Source organism: Anser cygnoides, chromosome 14, assembly GCF_040182565.1.
Source record: "Anser cygnoides isolate HZ-2024a breed goose chromosome 14, Taihu_goose_T2T_genome, whole genome shotgun sequence".
NCBI classification, from domain to species: domain Eukaryota; kingdom Metazoa; phylum Chordata; class Aves; order Anseriformes; family Anatidae; genus Anser; species Anser cygnoides.
In genome coordinates this window covers 11,895,270-11,913,464 of record NC_089886.1, presented here as the reverse complement: position 1 = coordinate 11,913,464, position 18,195 = coordinate 11,895,270, and the positions used below count along the sequence as shown (strand labels likewise).

The 18,195-nt window shown below is 59.6% G+C and overlaps 1 protein-coding gene across 4 annotated transcripts in view; it reads left to right on the top strand.

The window, feature by feature from the left end:
* Nucleotides 1-17,280, top strand: part of CXXC5 (CXXC finger protein 5) — a 39,143-nt gene extending 21,863 nt beyond the window's left edge. For 3 of the 4 annotated variants that reach the window (XM_067005544.1, XM_067005545.1, XM_013191892.3), the window contains exons 2-3: nt 11,007-12,018; nt 16,265-17,280. In XM_067005544.1, coding sequence (XP_066861645.1) covers nt 11,233-12,018; nt 16,265-16,309 — 831 coding nt within the window. In that variant the 5' untranslated portion in view covers nt 11,007-11,232 and the 3' untranslated portion in view covers nt 16,310-17,280. Of the gene's footprint in view, nt 1-9,508; nt 9,764-11,006; nt 12,019-16,264 lie in introns of those variants that run through there. The other variant, XM_067005546.1, reaches the window with a different exon arrangement.
* Nucleotides 17,281-18,195: the final 915 nt, after the last annotated feature.

The window sequence follows — 18,195 nt, the reverse complement described above, 5'->3', positions numbered from 1 at the left end:
CAAGCACCTGCAGAGCATCACGGCTCCAGAGGTGCGAGGAGCAGGCGTCCCCACCCGCTGCTCCCTGCTGGCCTTGTGCAGTGGTGTTCCCTTGCCGTCCTCCTGCTTGTCCCAGTGGAGCAGAAGGCGAGAAGCTTGGGGTGTGGGGATGAACGGTGGCCGTGGCCACCAGCAGGGACAAGCTTCTGGCCATGAGGTGCTGGCGCAAGCGTCTCTCTTGTCCCGTGCTCCTGCAGTGCTGGGTGCTTGTGCTGGTCCCACAGCAGCGGTGGGCTGGGTCTGGAGGCTTCTGTGCGGGCATTTCGCATCCTGACAGGTGGCAGGATCTGCATCTTCTGCCTGATGCAGAAGAGTGAACCCAGGTCTGCCCTCCTCGCCTTTCTGGGCCCCAGGCTCCCCGATGCGTGCGGCCAGGCTGGTGGCATGAGGACACGGCGGCTGCTTGGGTCAGGCCGTGTTGTCCTGAGGTGCCTTGACCCAGGGTCTCCAGCTGCCGTCACCCCCAGCTCCAGCAAGACGTTGTGCGGCGCCGGGCAGCCCTGCGAGCGCGCACAGCGGTGTGGGAGCTCCTGGGCTTGTGAGCGATCGTTTGGTGCCCGACCGGGAGCGCCGGGGTTTGATCTGTATTATTGTAGATTTAAAAAAAATGTGATTGCTCTTTCCCAGTTCTTGTGTTTCCTGAGAGCGGTCTAGTTTCTAGCTTATCTTCAGACAGCCTCAGGGGTATTCCCTTGGAGTTTGGGAGTTTAATCAGGCATTGCTGGGGCATGTGAACTCTGCGTATAGCGGCTGTTCCCATGGAGGGGAGAGCCTCTTGCAGATATTTAGGTTGGCGTGCCTGTGCTGGGGGCTGGGCCTGGCTGGGAATGTGCGGCTCCTTTTCCTGGGGAGGGGACGGGGAATGCCGGGTGACGACCTGCTGGGCAGGGGGTGGCTCCTTGGCTCCTGGGCAGCGGGCACAGGGGCCTTCTGCGGGCAGCCCCCCTGCAGCGGGGCTCTCAGGAGGCAGCGGCCGTGCTTGGCTCACTGGCTGGCTGCGCGGCGCAGGGAGGCAGCTCAGCCCCTCCAACCCTGGCTCTGACACCTGCGTCCTTTTTTCCCAGCCGCTGAGTTTTTGTCGTAGCATCCTGGGTGGGGCCCACGGGTCCCCGCCAGCCGTCCTGACCCAGCGCTGCGCCGCCGCCCTCCTCCCAGTCCTCCTGCAGCCCCGGCCCCTCCGGCCCTCGCCCAGCTTCTCTGCTCCTTTTGTTTTGGGCGATTTTTAATTCTGCCACTAAGCAGACAATCAGGACCTGCGTGGAAATGACCGATAGGCGAGATGCTGGGCTTTGCTTCGCTGGTGAAATCGAGGGCTTTTGTTGCTGGCTGTTTAGCAGGCAGTATTTCTTTTTGGGCTGGATATATTCCTGGCAAGAAAAATGATGGATGCTCTGTTTCGTTTCCAGTGGCAGTGTTTCAGATTCCTTGCTCCAGGGCAGAAGCTGAGCTAACTCCGATTCCGGAGCAGCTCTGGTACCTTGGCAGCTTAAAGGCCACGGGGTTGCTTGAATGACAAGTGGCACTGAGCACAGGGAAGGCTCGGGAGAGTCGGTTTTGTGCAGCGTGCCCTCGATCTCTTGCAGGAAGCGGGGCGGGAGGAGTGAGAGCCCGCTGAGCGGGGAGGGAGCCTTTCATTGTCTTAGTGCTTTGCAGGCAGAACGTGTGGCGTTAGAAAGCGAGCCCGACGCACAAAGGACCGGAGCGCCGTGCCTTCCTGGCGAGTGGGGACGCGCTGCGTGTCGCTGCCGGGGGTGGCTGGGTAGGCGGTGAGAAGCACAAAGTCTTGGGGCACAACTTTAATTCCTCTGCCCTGGGAGCTCCTGGACTCCCCTCGCCCCCTTTTCTGCCCTGACCCCCCGTTATGTTCAGCTGGGGGGGGGCTGGGTGCAGATCCGGGCCACTGGCTGTGCTGAGAGCGGTGTCCGGTGGTGCTGGGAAGCCCAAACCTCTGGGGAGCCCCAGGTGCACCAGTGGGGCTTGGCCGCTGCCCGGGGAGCACAGGACAGGGTCCAAGGCTGGGGGATGAGGCAGCTCTGGGGTTTGTTCCCACATGGGTGGAGCTGTGGGTCCAGAGCTCCTGCAGGGAGGACCGCTCCTCACCAGTCCCCTGGGGCTCCTGGAGGCACGGGGCAGCTCCTGCACTGAGCTGGGGTTGTGCCCAAAGTGGCCACAGGGCTGGGAGGAGACCAGCCCGCGCGGCTCGGCTGCGGGGTGCTGGGGGCTCTCTGCCGTGGTACAGAGCAGTGCCGTGCCCACCCCCAGCCCTGGCCATCCAGCCTTCCTCCTTTTCTCCCTCTTCTTCTTCCTATTTTTCTTATACAGGCATGGCCAAGTAAAACATGGTGCTGACCAAAAATAACAACCACAAGCAGATCCAGACAATGGATAAGCCCCCAGTGAGGGCAAGGGCGACCCGAATCCTCCCAGAGGAAGATGGGATTATTCTGCGTCCTATTAGACATCTGTCAATAGCTGCCATTTGTGGACCCCGGCTGCTTCCTGATGGCACAGCCACCTTCCTGGTGTTAAAATGACTCCTTCAGCAGCAGCCCGTGCGTGCTGGATGAGGGCCCTCTTTGGGTGCAGGCACTCTCAGGGCCCTGGGCTGATTTTTTACTGCTGTCAGCACAGCAGCCTAGCCCTCGGGGGTGATTTTTGTTGTTGTGGGAGGCTGAGATGCTACCAGGTCCTCTCCAATGCCCACATCTTCAGCCGGCGGAGGGCTGACCGGCTGGTCCACATCCTCACTGCGCCCCTTCTTTCGCATCTCCTTCAGGGCTGATCCCTGTGCTTGGACATTCCTGCGGCGTGGGCACAGAGGTTGCAGCCCTGCCCCGCCAGCTCCTGAGCCACCGGGCTCATCACCAAGAGCCGTGAAGTTTCTGCCACATGCCGAGGACAAAACGCGGTTCTGCTGGGCTGGCCCCGGTGCTGTCACACGTGTGCCTGCTGCGGGGTGTGCCTCTGGCTCCCTGGCCTGATGGGGTGGTGACGCAGCTCCTGGGGCCCGTGGCCGAGCTGGCCCCTCGCCCTGCTGCCCGTGGGGGTCCTGAGCATCCCCTCGGGGGGTGCTCTGCCATCGCGTTGCCTCCGGAACCTGCGGGGTTCTGGGGGGACGTGGTGTTGAGAGAGCTGGGAGAAAGAGGGGCCTTGGTGCTGGGACTGCTCTTGGACGTGGCACTGATGGATTTGGGGCTCTTCATCAACAAATACTCCCATGCTGCTGTGCCTACAACTTTGTTTTTAATTAACTTCTAGAAGCTTTGCTGATGCTGATCAGTCTCTCTGTGACCTGGTTATCAGTTATACCCCAAGTAATTTCTGCTTTAATCGGCCCATCTGTTAACTGTGGTGATTCACACGTCTTAGGCCTCGTAGCTCTGGAGGGCTGGGGGGGTCTCCCCGGGCGAAGGCTGTCCGGGGTCCCTCTGTGGCACTCGGTGCTCCTGCCGGGGAGCCCAGGGCCGTGGCGGGGCGGCTCGGTGGAAGGGCTCCCTGCAGCTCTCTTGGCTCAAGGGAAAGCGGCATGTCTCTGCCAAAACCTCTTTCGGTTCCCTCTTATGTCCCCTCCCACTTGGAGGGGTTCAGGTCCTTTCCTTTGAGACACGCTCTCAGTTTTGCTCTGACCCCCTGGGGTAGGGCAGTGCTCGGGTAGCGGTGCCTGCTGCGGTGCCGTGTTCCTGCCCTGGGATGCTGCAGCCGTGGGCTCGGTGTCTGCCGGCTGCTGGGATGGGACTGCCTGGCGGGCAGCAAACGTCCCCAGTGCCCTCCCCATGGGGTTGGTCGGCCCGGTCCCCTGAGCACCGCAGCCCTGAAATAGTGTCGGCCACCTCCCTTGGCAGCGTGATGGGGAGGAGACCAGTGTCTCCTCGTCCCACAGACTGCGTGCTGGCTTGCTGGCTGTCTGGAGGGGACAGCACCTCCTGTTATTATCCGGGATTTCATGGGTTTACCGAAGTGCTTGCTCTTCAGCACCCGTTTTGTGTCGTGCCTCCTCCTCCGGCCCTGGGCGTGGGACGGTGCCGGGGAGCTGACGCCGGGCCGGGAGTGGGCGAGCATGGAAGCGCTCCCCAGCGGAGCCGTGCCACGGCGCGTGAATGTCAGATGCTGCTTGGCTGTGAGATCGGCTCCTGCAAACACAGATCTGTTCAATCCCATTTGGAGGGAGGTGGGGGAGGCGGGGGGGGGGCTTCCCGAGTCTCAATCTGGTAGGTTTTAGTTACAGTCGTTTTCAGATTTGGGCAGCGAATGGCGCAGCTTTGGCACGGGGTGGGGGGGTGAGGGGGGGGGGGGCTGAGCCGTGCAGGGAGAGCACCGGGGGAGGTGACGCTGCCAAGCCCCCCATTGTCCCCGGGCTGCAGGGGCTGGCTGTGGCTGGGCTCTCCTTCGCCTGGGTCCCCGGGCAGCAGCTGTGTGAGCAGAGGAGGGGGAGGAGGCGCCTGGAGTTGTCCACAGGGCAAATGGAGCCCTGAAACACTCGGATGGACGTTTCAAATCGCGTTATCTCCATAACCGCCCTGCTCTGGCCCTTCCAAGTGGCAGCGGAGATAAGTGGATTTCGAGGGAGCGCCTGGTCGTCTGACATTTAAGACTCCTTAATCCATAACTACCACCCCTCAAAGGCAGGACGGAGCCACGTTTCCCAGCTGGGTGCCGTGGGACAGCCCGAGGGCCCGCGTGGGCCCAGGCAGTGGCCGGTCCCCGTGGTGGTGGCCGAGCACCAGGGCAGGTCGGGTCCCTCAAAAGCGTGGGGCCAGCAGCTGCCTGGACCGTGGCGGGGAGGAGATCGGGGTGCTGTCGGCAGCACGAGGGTTGGCTCTCCCATTTCCCCTCCGGCACAGAGGTGGCGATGCTGTTGGTGACATATCTGTCTGCTCGGCGCAGCAGTCGTGCTCTCCGAGGAGGGCCAGGGCACTTTGCTGTTGGTCTGAGTGGGTCTGTGCAAGGCAGGAGCCGTTGGGGAGGTGGCATTTCTCCCTGCCCGCTGGTCTGGGCACGCACAGGAAGGCAGCACGTGCCCTGCTGCTCGTCCCTGGTGGGCGCGTGGGCCGTGGGCAGCGTGGCACGGTGCGCCTGGCACTCGCTGGTCCGGCTGCGTGCGTGCCCAGAGCTGTTCTTGGGAGGCACCGCAGGAGCGGTTGTCTGCAAAGAGAAGGCCGGTGGAAGCCACTCTGAGCACCATGATGATTTGCCATCTGCTTTCAGGGCTATTTCCAGATGCTGGATTTAATCTTCCATAGCCTTTTTAATTCAGGAGTTGGCTTCTTAGCGTCCCCCAGTGCCACCTCGGTAGCAGAGAGGAGCAGAGCGGCTGCCACAACCAGCCCTTCCTTGCCCATCTGGCGACCTGTCACACCTCTGCCCAGTTCACCTGCAAGTGCCCAGGGCGAGGCTTTGCATTTACAACACTGCTGAAAAAAAACCCAAGCCTCCGTGCCCTCCCTGGATGTCCTGAAGTGGGTGGTGGTAACTTTCTTTGCGCATCCACGAGCTGATCTTCTGGCTGGACCAGTTTTTGGGAGGATGAATGCGAAGAGCAGAGCTTGGGGGCTGTTGGGTTGACAGAGATGATGACTTGCAAATGGAGTAGGTGAAGGATGTCCTTGTCTTTATCTAATGGTACCCAGTGCCTGTTAACAGGCCCCACGTTCCTGCTGAATGGGTGTCCTACAGGGACATTTCGCCTTGGGAGACTGTGGCTTGATTTCTCCCTTCCTACGTTGGTTCACCTTGATTTCCCCATGTGTTTTTGGCTTTTAAGTGGCCAGGATGCACCACGGGCGCCCTGGGACACCCATCACACCCCCACCACTGGCATCGTGCCCATCGTCCATGCTGCAGGGGTCACGTCTGACCTCCCCCCCCCCCCCCCCGAGCAGTTTGGGCTGTGAGGGTGCCTCCAGCCCAGGGCAGCAACAAGGGTTAGGGCTGACGGTGACGTGGTGGGTCTGTCTGTCTGCCTGTCTGCCTGTCTGTCTGTCCCAGTGCTTTACTGGGAGGTGGGGGCCGTGCTGGGTGGCTGGCCGCTGCCTCGACTGCACGGGGAGGGGCGAGGGGGGAGGAAGCAGGGACAAAAACCCCGCGGTGGACACAATTACAGCCACGTAGTGCCTCCTTTTTAGAGGCTGAAAAGACGCTGGTTTCCCTTCCGTCGTCCGTCTGCTCCACCTCTGCCGGCCAGACAATGGCGTGGCCCCAGTGCCCACCAAGCAGTGCACAATGGGGAGGGAGCCGCGCTCCCGGAATTTAAAAAGCTGAACTTTTATTTTCTCTCTTTGTCTCTTGAGCCTGGGAGCACCTCGGCTTCAGCTTTTCTTCTTTTTTTTCCTCTCTTTACAGTCGTGTCTGTGCATGGCTGAACGAACAGTGGCTCTTACGGGAGGAGATTGATTTATTTAAAATTAAAGGAAAGCAGAAGTTATTTTTAAAGACAAGAGTTTTTACATCTGAAGGAGCTGATTACTTTCCAGTAATGCTGGGCAGTGGACAGTGAAATAATGCAGGGGGGCTGGAAAGCACCGTCCGTCATTTTTACAAGAAGCAAAGCGCCTCTCCCGCTCCTCTCTGACGATAAACGGCTCCTGCAATCAGGGAGCCGCTTCGCGCACCGCTTGATGATTGCTCCTGCAGGTGCTGGGCCACGGGAGCTCCTCTTGCCACCTTTTTTCAGAGTTGTCCGCTCCTGAGTTGGGCGGACCGAGCTGAGCCCCGGGTGCAGCCCTGCTGTGGCAGGGAAGGGGAGCAGTGGGGTGCGCCGCTCTGGAGGTTTTGGGTTCTTTTGGGTGAAGCCCGTGGAAAGGAGAAGCCTGGGGCTGGGATGGCAGGAGCCGCTGCTGGCTCACGCAGGGAGCATCCAGGCTGGCATTCCTGGTCTCTGGGGCAGGGAATTCCACGGAGGGGCAGCTCCAGGCAGGTTTCTGGGGCTACCCAGCCCTCTCCTTGGGCTCCGGCTCTCTTGGAGCTCACGGGCAGCTCGGGCCCTGGGGCGGGGGCTGCCAGACCCGTCCTGAGGCTCAGTCCATGCTGCAGGGGATCCCGCAGGGATGGTGCTCAGGTCTCTGTAGGCTCAGGTCTCTGTAGCCCTCTCCAGGACTGCCCAGGACCTTGTGCGTTGGGCTGGGGGCCACTGGGTCCGGCCTGGGGCCTCCTGACCTTGTTGGTGTCCCTTTGAACCCTGGCACGCCTCCAGCCTAAGCCGTGCGGTGCAAAGACCTGGGCGAGCAAGCGCATCACATGCTGCTTAATGCCGCGTCTGTAGCTAAGCACCTTCCGACAGGGACCCAGATGACGCCGCCCGGCGCCTTCTCCAGGGAATGGGGGCCGCAAAGAGGGGCAGGAGCGGAGAGGGGGGGGCGTCTCTGTCTTTACTCGGGTCAGTCATAAAGACGGGATTAAGATAATTAATTCCTTCCCCCCCCCCCCAGTAATTAGCAACCTAGGCAGGGGCCGGGGAAGAGCGGCCAAGACGTGTGGGGGAGTGGGGTGGCCCCGGTGGCTGGGGGGGGGCCCTGCCTGTGCCCGCCGCAGCCGGGCACCCCGCGGCCTGGGCCCCGGGAGCTGGAGGCAGCGCCAGGCGGGTGCAGATGGCGGGGAGCTGGCGGCCGCGGAGCTGCAGCTGGGACAATGGCGGGATTGTGCGGCGGCGGGGCTGCTGGCTCGGCACGGCTGCCCCTCTGCTCCGGCAGCTGGGTGCTTTCCAGGGCACCCGGCTGCGACGGCCGGCAGCGCGCTTGGGTGGAGAGGGTACACGGTGGCGGCTCCGGGAGCCGTCGTCCCCAGGGGCAGCAGGGAAGGGGCTGTGGGGGCCTCGTCCCGCTGGTGCAGAGCCTAAAGCGCAGCGCTCCCAGCCCAGGCTGCTGTGGGGCACTCCGGGGGTGCCCGTGGGTCCTGCAAGTGACAGGTGGGGACAAGGAGCAGCGGGATCCACGCATGCCTTGCCTGCAGCCGCTCTGAGGGTGGGAGTCCCATGGTCCTCACTGTCCTTGGGGAAAGCCATTTACGAGCAGCACACAAAGCCCTTCCCCTCCTGGCAGGCTCTGCCGTGAGCAGCCCACGTCGGCGGAGGCTGCGGGGTTCGCTCAGCCCCGGCCGGGGGGGGCTCCAAGCTGCTGGGACCTGATTTACACAGCGGGGTGGGACCAGAGAGCAGGTTCCTGATACAGCCAGCTGGAGAGGGCCGGCCGTTACGGCCGACCGCGGGGGAAGATGTGCCCTTGGAAATAACTGATGGAGACGGAGACCGCAGCGTGCTGCTGTGCGGAGAGAGGCGTGGAGGCGCAGGGCTGCCAGGAGCACAGCCAGGAGGGAGCTGGGCATCGGGGGGGGCTTGGCGGCAGCAGCAAGCTCCAGCTGGGACCGACGTCGTGCAGCCAGTGTCCTCCCTGCTTCAGTGCCCACAGCCTGCCGTCCTGTGGCATGGGGCTGGGGGCACCACGGGCAGGGCCACGGCTGGCAGTGAGCCCCCAGCTTGCTGCGGGAGGTGAGGGGCATCCTGCTGTCCCACCTGCACTGCAGCAAGGCCAGCGACACGCAGCGGGGTTTCAAAGAAGGGAGCGCAACAAAGAGCCCCAAAAGGTGTCTGAGTGATATCAGAGTCAGCTCAGGCTCCATCTGATTATGGGGAGGACAGAAGCGTGAGTTTGGCAGGCTGGTAAATCCGGGTCTGATCCAGCACGGTGCCCTGGGGCTGCAGATCCCTGCTCAGTGGCTGGCTCCGGCTGTGAGCTGCTGCCTGGGTGTGCGGGGCAGGGCCCAAAGCGGAGTGGCCCTGTGCAGCCACGCGGCGCTGCCGGTTGGAGCTGCGGGCCTGCTGCTGCCAGCCTGCAGCCCCGGCCCATCGCTGCCTAGGCACGTGGGGCCTCTGTGCTCGGCGGGGCTTCTTCTGGCCCCCAAGGTGGCTGGCAGGGGACGAGCCCATTTTGTGCTCTCCCTGCCGGCCGCGGCATGGAGGGGCAGCAGTGACCGAGCTCCTGCAGCCGCTGCGAGGGGAGCCCGGGAGCCTCCAACCCATCGGGTGCCGCACCGAGCGCTGGCGTTGCCGGCGCTCCTGCTGCAACGGGGTGAGCCCTGCTGGGTGTTGCACGCTTGGCGCTCGCCCCCCGATCTGCGCCCACGTGGCCACGGCCCTTCCTTCACCTGGGCAGCGGCTCGGTGCCAGCTGCCCAGCGAGCTGCCCGGAGGCAGGCGCTGCCCGCCGCAGGGGGAGCAGGGCTGCCGCCCCGAGCGGCGGAAGAGGAGAAGGGCCGCAGGAAAGGCGGTCACAGGCGGGCGTGAGATAACGCCGCCGGGCTGCTTTATCTCACATCCTCCCGTTAGATGCTTTTCCTGCCGCGCTCCCCTTCTGGCCCCAGCACCAGTCGCTTTTGTCATTAAGGTGTGACCCGTCCTAACGCCGCAGGAGCGAGCCGGGGATGGGGACGGGGCCCGCTGCTCCCCGGCACCCCGCGGCCGCCCGGACGGAGCCGCGTCCTGGCCTTGCTGCCGACCTCTCCCTGCCCGGCCCGGGGCTGGGCCACGGCGCTGCACACGTGGCCGCCAGTCGGAAGGGCAGGCTGTCCTGCCGCTGCAGCCCTCCCTTCCCACGTGAATTGGAGAGCTCCAGGCTGGAACCCGAGTCCTGCATCGATCCACACTGCATCTTAAATCCCGCAGCAGCTGAAGCAAGCGGTTTTAGTGCAAGGGTGGGGGTGTTTTTCTCCGCAGGCGAGCTGTCTCCTGTGTCGGGGTGAGATGGGCTCTCTTCCTGTTCCAGTAATGTGGTATTTGGCACGGGGACCTTGCCCCCGTCAGCATCTAACGGCGGTGCTGTGAGGCAGTGCGCAGAGAGCTCTGCTGCCGGGCTGTGTCCGTAGGAAGCATCCTGGGCTCTAGCAGGGTGCAGGCACCGTGAGGCTGCTGCGAAGGGAGGGAGGCTGGGCACAGGGGTCCCAGCAGAGCCTTCCGTGCTTGGCCATCTCCCTGCACAGCGAGTAGGACCTGCGGGACAGCGGGGCTGTAGGAATGCTGCCTGCGTGGGGGCTGCTGTGCGCAGCCTCCCCAGGGCAGCGTGGCAGGCGAGGGGCCCCCTCCGGCACTGCCCTCCCCCAGCTGTTGCTGGGGTGGGGACGTGGGTTCCTGCTCCGCTAAGCCCTGGAGCTTTTCTCCTCTAAAGCCTGATTACTCTGGCGGTGCCTGTGCGTGCGTGCATGCGTGCGTGCTCGGGAGGGGAGGAGGAGGAATTTCACAACAACAAGTGTTTGCAGCCACACTGGGCCCAGCTGCCCCCGACGCGCCCGAGGGGCTGCGGCGTTGCTTCTGCACGGAGGAACCGCACCGAGAGGGCTCTGCCGTCACCTCTGCCGGAGCGGCGGTGCCTGTGGTGGCTGTGCGGGCAGAGCACACCGGGGCATGGCACCGGCGGGTGGGCAGGCGGGCAGCGAGGGGCTTGGAGGTGGATGCTGAGGCTGCCCTGGGGCTCCCGTCACCCGTCCAGTGCTGGAGTGCAGCGCTGGCCTGGGGCCGAGGGTGCAAGAAGAGGATGAGGAGGGCAGCCTAACTGTGCTGGGCGAGCAGCATCTGCAGGGAGGGTGTGGGAGCCGTGGTACGCCAGCTCTGGCTCCTGCGTTGGGGCAGCCTGTAGGCGCCTGCCCTGCCATCCGCTGCAGGGTCGCACGCTGCTGGAGCAGAGCAGGAGAGGAGACCCGTGACTTCCCTGGGGTTTCGGTCCCTGGGGGAGGAGCGGCAGGCACAGAGAGCCCTTAAGCTGTGCGGTGACATTGCTGCCGGGCCAGGACTTCCTTTGTGCCCCCCGATTTCTGTCTGGATGGCGACCCTTTTAAAGAGCAGCGGAACGGATCTCCACCGAGGTCCGTTCCCTGGAGTTTCTTTGTTTGTGGCGCTGAGACTTTCATTGCAGGGGGAGGAAGAGATGCTTTGAAAAGCCTGTTTGCTCTTGCCAGTACTAACTCTCTTTTATTTTCTACTTCCAGAGCCGTATGTTTTGTATCAGAGCCGCAGAGTATGTCTTTGCACTGAAATTGTACTGAAGACCTTTGCAGTCGACCCTGGAGGATACGCCCCGTTCATGAGCGTTCCCGTTTAAGCTTTCTCCGGTGGCTGGTGTGCTGGTGCTACAAGAAGGGCTTTGGGGGTCTTCTGCTTTGGTTTTGGGGTGCTTTTTTTTTGGTTTGGTTTTGTTGTTCTGCTCCGTGCACCATGTCGAATTCGGGCTCCCATCAAGACACTGGGAACAAGCCAGAGACGGAAAAAAATAATCAAGATGACTCTCATCCCCCTGTCAACTCCGAAAGGAGGAACAAAAGTGGAATAATAAGTGAACCTTTGAACAAAAGTCTTAAGAAGTCCCGTCCACTCTCCCACTATTCCACCTTTGGTAGCAGCAGCTCGGTAAGCGAACATTCAGAGAAAGGCAACCCCTTAACTAATGGCAACGAAGCAACTGTGGAAAAAAGTAATTCTACCTCAAAGCACAAAAACATCTCTAGTATGCTGAGCAAATTAGACAGGGTGTCAGAAATCTCCTCAGAAGGACAGAACGCCCTACAACAGTTTGCTCAGTCGACAGAAATGCTCAAAAGAGTGGTACAGGAGCATATTCCTCTAGCAAGCGACCATGGGACTGGTATCTCTGATATGGAGGCAGTCTCAGCTGCAGAGACAATGAACAGCCCCTCTGATTTTCCTTACCTGGGGGCTTTTCCCATCAACCCAGGCCTTTTCATTATGACCCCTGCTGGCGTGTTTCTGGCAGAGAGCGCGCTCCATATGGCTGGCTTGGCAGAGTATCCAATGCAGAATGAATTGGCATCTGCCATCAATTCGGGGAAAAAGAAACGGAAAAGATGTGGCATGTGCCCGCCCTGCCGAAGACGGATAAACTGCGAGCAGTGCAGCAGTTGTAGGAATCGCAAAACTGGCCACCAGATTTGCAAATTCCGAAAATGTGAAGAACTCAAAAAGAAGCCTTCTGCAGCACTGGAGGTAACCGGCCCCTGTCAGGCACCCTAACCCTTCCTTGGGCTGCTCTCCTGGGTTCGGATCTTGCCCTAGATAATAAAACACCTGGTACTTCTTACTTTTTTTCTTTTCCATTAACAGTTCTCACCACGAATTGTGTGCTTTCCCAGTGCCCCTGTCCCTGCCCTTGCCCTTCCTTATGTACTGGGGTGACCGCTGGGCTCCCTCCCTACCTCAGGGTGATGGTGGCCCTTGTGTTGGCATCTACTTGAAAGCCGGTGCCAGCATCCGTAGAGGGGTCACAGTGTCAGCTCTCCACAAGGCAGCGAGCAGTTTCTAACCTGGTGACTGGCTCAAAAGATGGCAGAGGTGTTTTTCAGGGTAGAGCTTGTTAGCAGTAGTGTTGGTGAAGCCTGTGTTTGCGGTGCACTAGGAGCCCAGCCCTTCAGCATGCTCTTTGTTCCAAGAGGGAGTGAGGACGCCCATGTTTTCGGGTGGGAAGTGGCTGCAGCACATGTTGGGCAGGACGCAGGCTAGGGCACATTTGGCATGTGGGGCTGCTGCGTCTGTGCTGGGGCGTTGTTCTCCCCAGGGCAGAGGCCGGTGAGGCTCATTCAGGTGCATCCTTGAGTCCATGCATTCCCAGGAGCGGGTGAGTGCCGGGGGCAGCTGCTGTGCTGTGGGATGCAGCCCCTGGTCCGGGCGCCTGCTTTGGTGCCTTGTGGAGCGTCCCCTCAGGCCACTGCCCACGCTGCGCCCACGCTCTGCAGGGTGAGGCACTGTGTCAACACAGCGGTGTTGGCCCTTGAAGAGAGCTGCTGAACCCCCCTGTTGGGTTGGGGTGCTGCCTTGCTGAAACGGTCAGGGAAGGTGCATTGCTGGCATGGGGACTGCAGGAATGGTCAGGTGTCTGGAGTCATGGGATTCAAATTCACCCTGGGCCATGCATGGCTGGCACAGCACGTGGTCACCCCTGGTGGGTGCAATGTGGATGAAGGCTTGGGGTGCTGGGAAGCAACTGTGCTGGGCTGAGACCTGTCTGCTGGCTCCCCCATGTATCATGCCTAAACTGGGTGTGATTTCTGTGGGAGCACATCCAGACGTCAGCTGTGCCTCTGTGCTTCCTCGTCCTCCTCCTGCTGCTGAGCGCACCCACAAAGCTGGCAAAGGCTAGAAGTCACCCTGACATCAGCCGGATCGTGCGTCCTGGCACGAGGGCATTGCCCGTGCACTGCTCTTCCCAAAGAGATAACCCACTGTTTCCCTAACCATGTTCTACGTTTTCAATTAGCATCAGCTCTGAATGAATAGTGAAGGGGAAAAAAAATCTATTTGGGCGGTGGGGATGAGGAGAGAGGGACTGTGTCTTTCAAAAACCGCTGTATTGCTAAATTATATTCTTGTTCTAATTTGCTGAGTCAGTGATCTGGAAAAAGGGAGAAAGGAAAAAAAAAAGTTCATCTCTTCGGAAGAGTCCTAAAGCGGGTCAATAGAATCAGAGCTCGCATCAGCCAGAGAGGAGCCGCTTCCTTCTCCCAGCACAGTTCTGGTTTGGGGACGATAAATAGCACGGGGAGACCATGAAACGGTCACCCCCTTGATTATTTTCCCGTTCTGCAGCTGGCTGGGAGTTTGGAGCTGCTCAATTTTGTAGCATTGGGGCCTGTCCTTCTTGGGTGCAGGATTGTCGAGGTCGAGGAAAGTTGGCGATGCTTGAGCAGACACAGGTTGCCCTGGGGCATTGCCATCTCCCTTTTGGAGCAGATCCTCCTGGAATGCCACTGTCAGGATATCAGCTTGTGCTGTGCATTGATCTTGGTAGGGTTGAACAAGATTGTGTCCCTGTGTGGCTGGGAGTGGGACCCTGGGACCCTGGCTGATGTCCCGAGGTCAGCTGTGTCAGTCAGTCTCGGCCCACATCATCCAGCATTGGTGGCTGCGTTGCCTTAGGCCAGCCTCAGGGCAGACAGCAGAGCCACTGCCACCTGAGTGCCCTGGAGCCCTGTCTGGAGGTGGCGGTGGTTCTGGGGGGACAGAGATGCCGCTGCCTGGAAGAGCCAGCTGGGCAGCTCCATGGGCTGCTGGTCCTGCCTGGGCGTCAGCACGTGGCAGTGCTGAAGTTGGGCTGAAAAATTCATAGGGCTTTTGTGAAGCATTGTCCCCCCCATGGGGGCCTGTGCTAGAGCTGGGTGGGAGGAGAGCAGCCCGCAGTGACCCTGCCGGGCTGTGTCAGTCTGCCAGCCACGCGAGTGGATAGCAGCATCCTCAGAGAGCCCGGGCAGGGGCCGCAGCTGTGATTAAACATTGATCTAAAATCAAGCAGTAAAAAAAAATAGAATTAAACCTTTATGGCAACATAAAAATCAGGCTAAATCCCTATCCTGCCATTAAGCTTTATCTGCACGTCTAAAAAGCCTGAATAACCAGTCGCCACTGGTGTCCTGCTGCGGTGGCTGCGGGCTGAGACTCTAGGGCCAGCGAGGCAGGTGGGACGCTTGGGCAGGTGGGACAGCATGGTGCTCTGGCTGTGCAAGAAGGGCTGTTTCAGAAAACCCACTGGTTCCCTGCAGCTTCTCCTAACCAGGAAGAGTGAGTTCACGATGGGCTGGGAAGAGGGATGTCCTCACCAAGCCTTGGTTCAGTGCCTGGGCTTGTTTCCCATTGATATCTCGTGCTCATTTGGATGTGGAGAAACTGAAGGAGGAAGCTTTCATGGGTGCCCTAGGTTTTGGCCTGCTGTCCCATCTGAGGTGCATCCTCTTGGTGATCATGTTGCTGTGTTCTGGCTAACATCACTTGGCCTTGCATGGGGCCTGTTGGCACTGAGGATCATCATGGCCCTTGCACAGGCCACCTGTGGTCCCATAAACTCTGGCTTCCCACTTCTAACCAGCAAAGAGGTGGGAAATGTCCCACCTCTTTCTGGGTAGCCAGGTCCTCCTCTCAGAGGGGCATAGAACTTCTCTTGGGGCCTTCTCCCCATGCCAGATCTCTCCTCTTTCCTTTCCTGGAGGTGGCTTCAGAGAGGTGCTGCTTGGTGTCAGGCACTTTGTCCCATGCAGGATTGAGCCTGGTCAGGGTTGGACCATGTTAGTGGCCATCTTCATCCCTCTTCCCCCAATTCAGCGAGATGCTGAGAGGTGGTGCTAGGGCTGCTCTGTGAGGGTGAGGGGTGGTCACTCCTGGCTGGTTCTTAAACACCCATGTTCCTGGAACGGGAGCGGGGTGAAGCCTGCGTGTCCTCAGTGGCTCCTGAGTCTGGCCACCAGAGCCTGGGTCTGCCGCTGCAGAGCCCCAGCCTGCTCTTGGCTTCCCTGCGAGGGCGTCATATCCCTCTTCAGGTGCTGCGCAAGCCCAGCCAGCTTACTCCCTGCCTCAGTTTCCCTCCCCGTGCCCTCACACACCTCTCTGCCAGCCGGGCCTGGGGTGGGCATTAGGTGACGCAATGCATTGCAGGATGCGGCTGGGTGCTTGGTTTCTCTGCCGGCTGTCTGTCTGTCCGTCCCTGACGTGGGTGGGTGGCCAGGGCCCCCACCACAGGTGGGCAGGCTGCAGGAGACTGGATGGGACGGGACGTGAGGGGACAGAAGGGGACAGGACGAGCTGGCTGTGCCTGCCACGGCAGTGGCGGCTCAGCGCAGCCCGGCCATTGTGCTTGCTATCGGCCGGAGGGGAAGCCGGAGGCCATGCCATTGTGTCTGCGCGGTGCGGGGACAATTGGGGGGTGGCTTTTCCAGGTGCCCCCTGGGGAGCCCAGGGCTGGCCAGACCTTCCCCCCCACACCCTCGGAGGGGCCTGGGAAGGAGGGGAGCCAGGCTGGGCGGGTGCTGCGGGGAGGGCCATGCAGGCCGGTGTCCAGCATGGAGGCCTCTGCCACTGCCCCTGCAGCAGCTCAGCTGCTGCCGGTGTCCCGGTGCTGGGAGCCCCTGTGCGAGAGAGCCTGCCGGGGGTGCTGGGCCTGGCCTCAGGCCTGCGGGTGGCAGCCAGGCAGGGCCAGGTGCCCGTGACGGCTGCAGACCATTGTCCTGGGCGGGCTTTGCCGTGCCTCGTGCGGGCTGCCAGCCTGTGTGGCCGAGTGGCCGTCGCTGATGGCCTTGGCGCTGCGGTTGGGCACCTGCTGCCCCATGCCCCGCAGCCCTGCCGCACCCCGGGAGCCAGACCGGTGGCCCCCAGCAGCCGCTGCGCGTGGAGGTAGCTGAGCTGGCCCCAGCCTAACACCTTGTCCCTTCTTTGTTCTGTTCTTCCCTCCCCTGTCTCTCTTCCTTTCCAGAAGGTGATGCTTCCTACAGGAGCCGCGTTCAGATGGTTTCAGTAGGAACGGGAATCCCAAAGCTCTGTCATCCAAGTGCAATGTCACTGCTTGCTTGTGTTGTCTCAGGCAAGGGATTTTTGGCTGAAATGAATGGATGCACCTGTGTCTCTTTAGAACCAAAAATATTTTCTCGCAAATTTCATTCCTGTTTTTATAATTTTTTTTTTTTTTGCGTTTGTTTAACATCTTCGAGTCCTAGTCAGACATTTAACTGCTTTTCAAATAAAATAATTAAAAGAAAAAAACAATGGATCTGTAAAGTACCAAGACTTAATAGACAGAGTATGGACAATCAGTTTCTTTCTGTGTTTTGGTGTTGATGTTGTTTATGTGTGAAAGATGCAGTACTTGTGTAGGGAATGTAAATTTACAGTAACCTTTTAAAATCTAGTTACTAATAAGCACTACTGTAATTTAGCACAGTTGTTTAATTGCACCCTCATTTATACTTTTTATTTGATTATTTCCCATCATACAATAGAGTGGATAGTTTCTAGAATGCCTCAACTTCATGTTTATAAATGAGAATATGTTTAAAGCGATGTAGTATCCCTTCTCCTAGCCATTCACGTATGTAAGTTTAACCAGCAAGAGGTTTGGTATAAAAGATGGAAGAAAACAATTGCTACAAAAATGGTGGTCTTTGAAAAAGGAAAAAAAAGAATAAAAAAAAAAAGAAAAAAATGTCATTGTTAGTTTATTAATATAGAACAAGAAATACTGCATACAGAAAAAATCCTAATTGCAATGGTTTACTTCTAGAAGTAATTTTTGTAAACTTACTGAAGTTAAAATCAAAATAAAAATAATATTGCAGGACCTGTGCTGAAGCAGTTATGAAAAGTGATATTTCTCTTCTGTTCAAATCCCCGTCTCTCCAGCTCTCTACATCATTAAATTGAAATGCTGTTTGTAATGTTTTAGCGATCCAGGCTGTTTTTGTGAATAAAATGAATGCATGTTTTGTGTCATGATTTACAGCTTTGTTATTTCTCTCCATCCCTGTTTCAAACAGTTGTGGCCCCCTCGTGCCCGCCGTGCTGCCTGTGCAGCGGCCGGCACCCATGGCCTCTGGGTGCTTGTTGCACCGGACGCACTCGCCATCCCTTTGCTCCTCGTGGTTCGTGGTGGGTCCCCAGCAAAGGCTGCACGGCGGCCATGCCGGGTGGTGGAGGATCCTCCCTCCACACCACACGGGTGTGTGTGGTGACCCCCTTTGCTCATGCCCTGGAGCGGCAGGGAGGGAATCACTGCACTGTGGGCGTGCAGGGAGGGGAGATGCTGCGTCTCTGCAAGGGTACCCCAGGGATAGCCTACAGCTCCTGAGCTTGCCACTCCACGCTTTTCGTCGTCTCCCACCCCTGGGATGGGCCCAGCCTCCTGGCAGGGGCTCACCGTGGACCCTGTGCCTGCCCAGGGCTGGGACACCAGGACATCTCAGCACCTCCCATGGAGATGCACCGCTGCACCCAGCTCTACTCCAGTGTCTGCGAGCAACAGGGAGCATGTCGGCACCACGGGGACCCCACCACATCCCTGCAAGGGAGGCGCAGCAGTGAAACGAAACGATAACCAAGGAACTGCACTGACGCCAAGACCTGCACATTTCATCCCGGCAGTGGCTGGGTTAAGCCGTCCCTGTCTCCTCCCAGGTATATTTCACAGCCTGACCTGCCTGGAGTTTTGCCGTGGAGCGCATGCCATTTGTTTTTGTAAAACGATATAATTAACATGCCACAGATAACTGCATTGAGACTCGTTTTGTCAGGACAAGTACAAAACGAACACGTAGAGAAAGGAACTCTTCAAGGTGAGTAAGGTGAGGTGGCGGTGTTGTTGGGGAAGGAGTTGTCCAGGTGTCCAGGCCGGTTTTGTGCAGGACCCTGGGT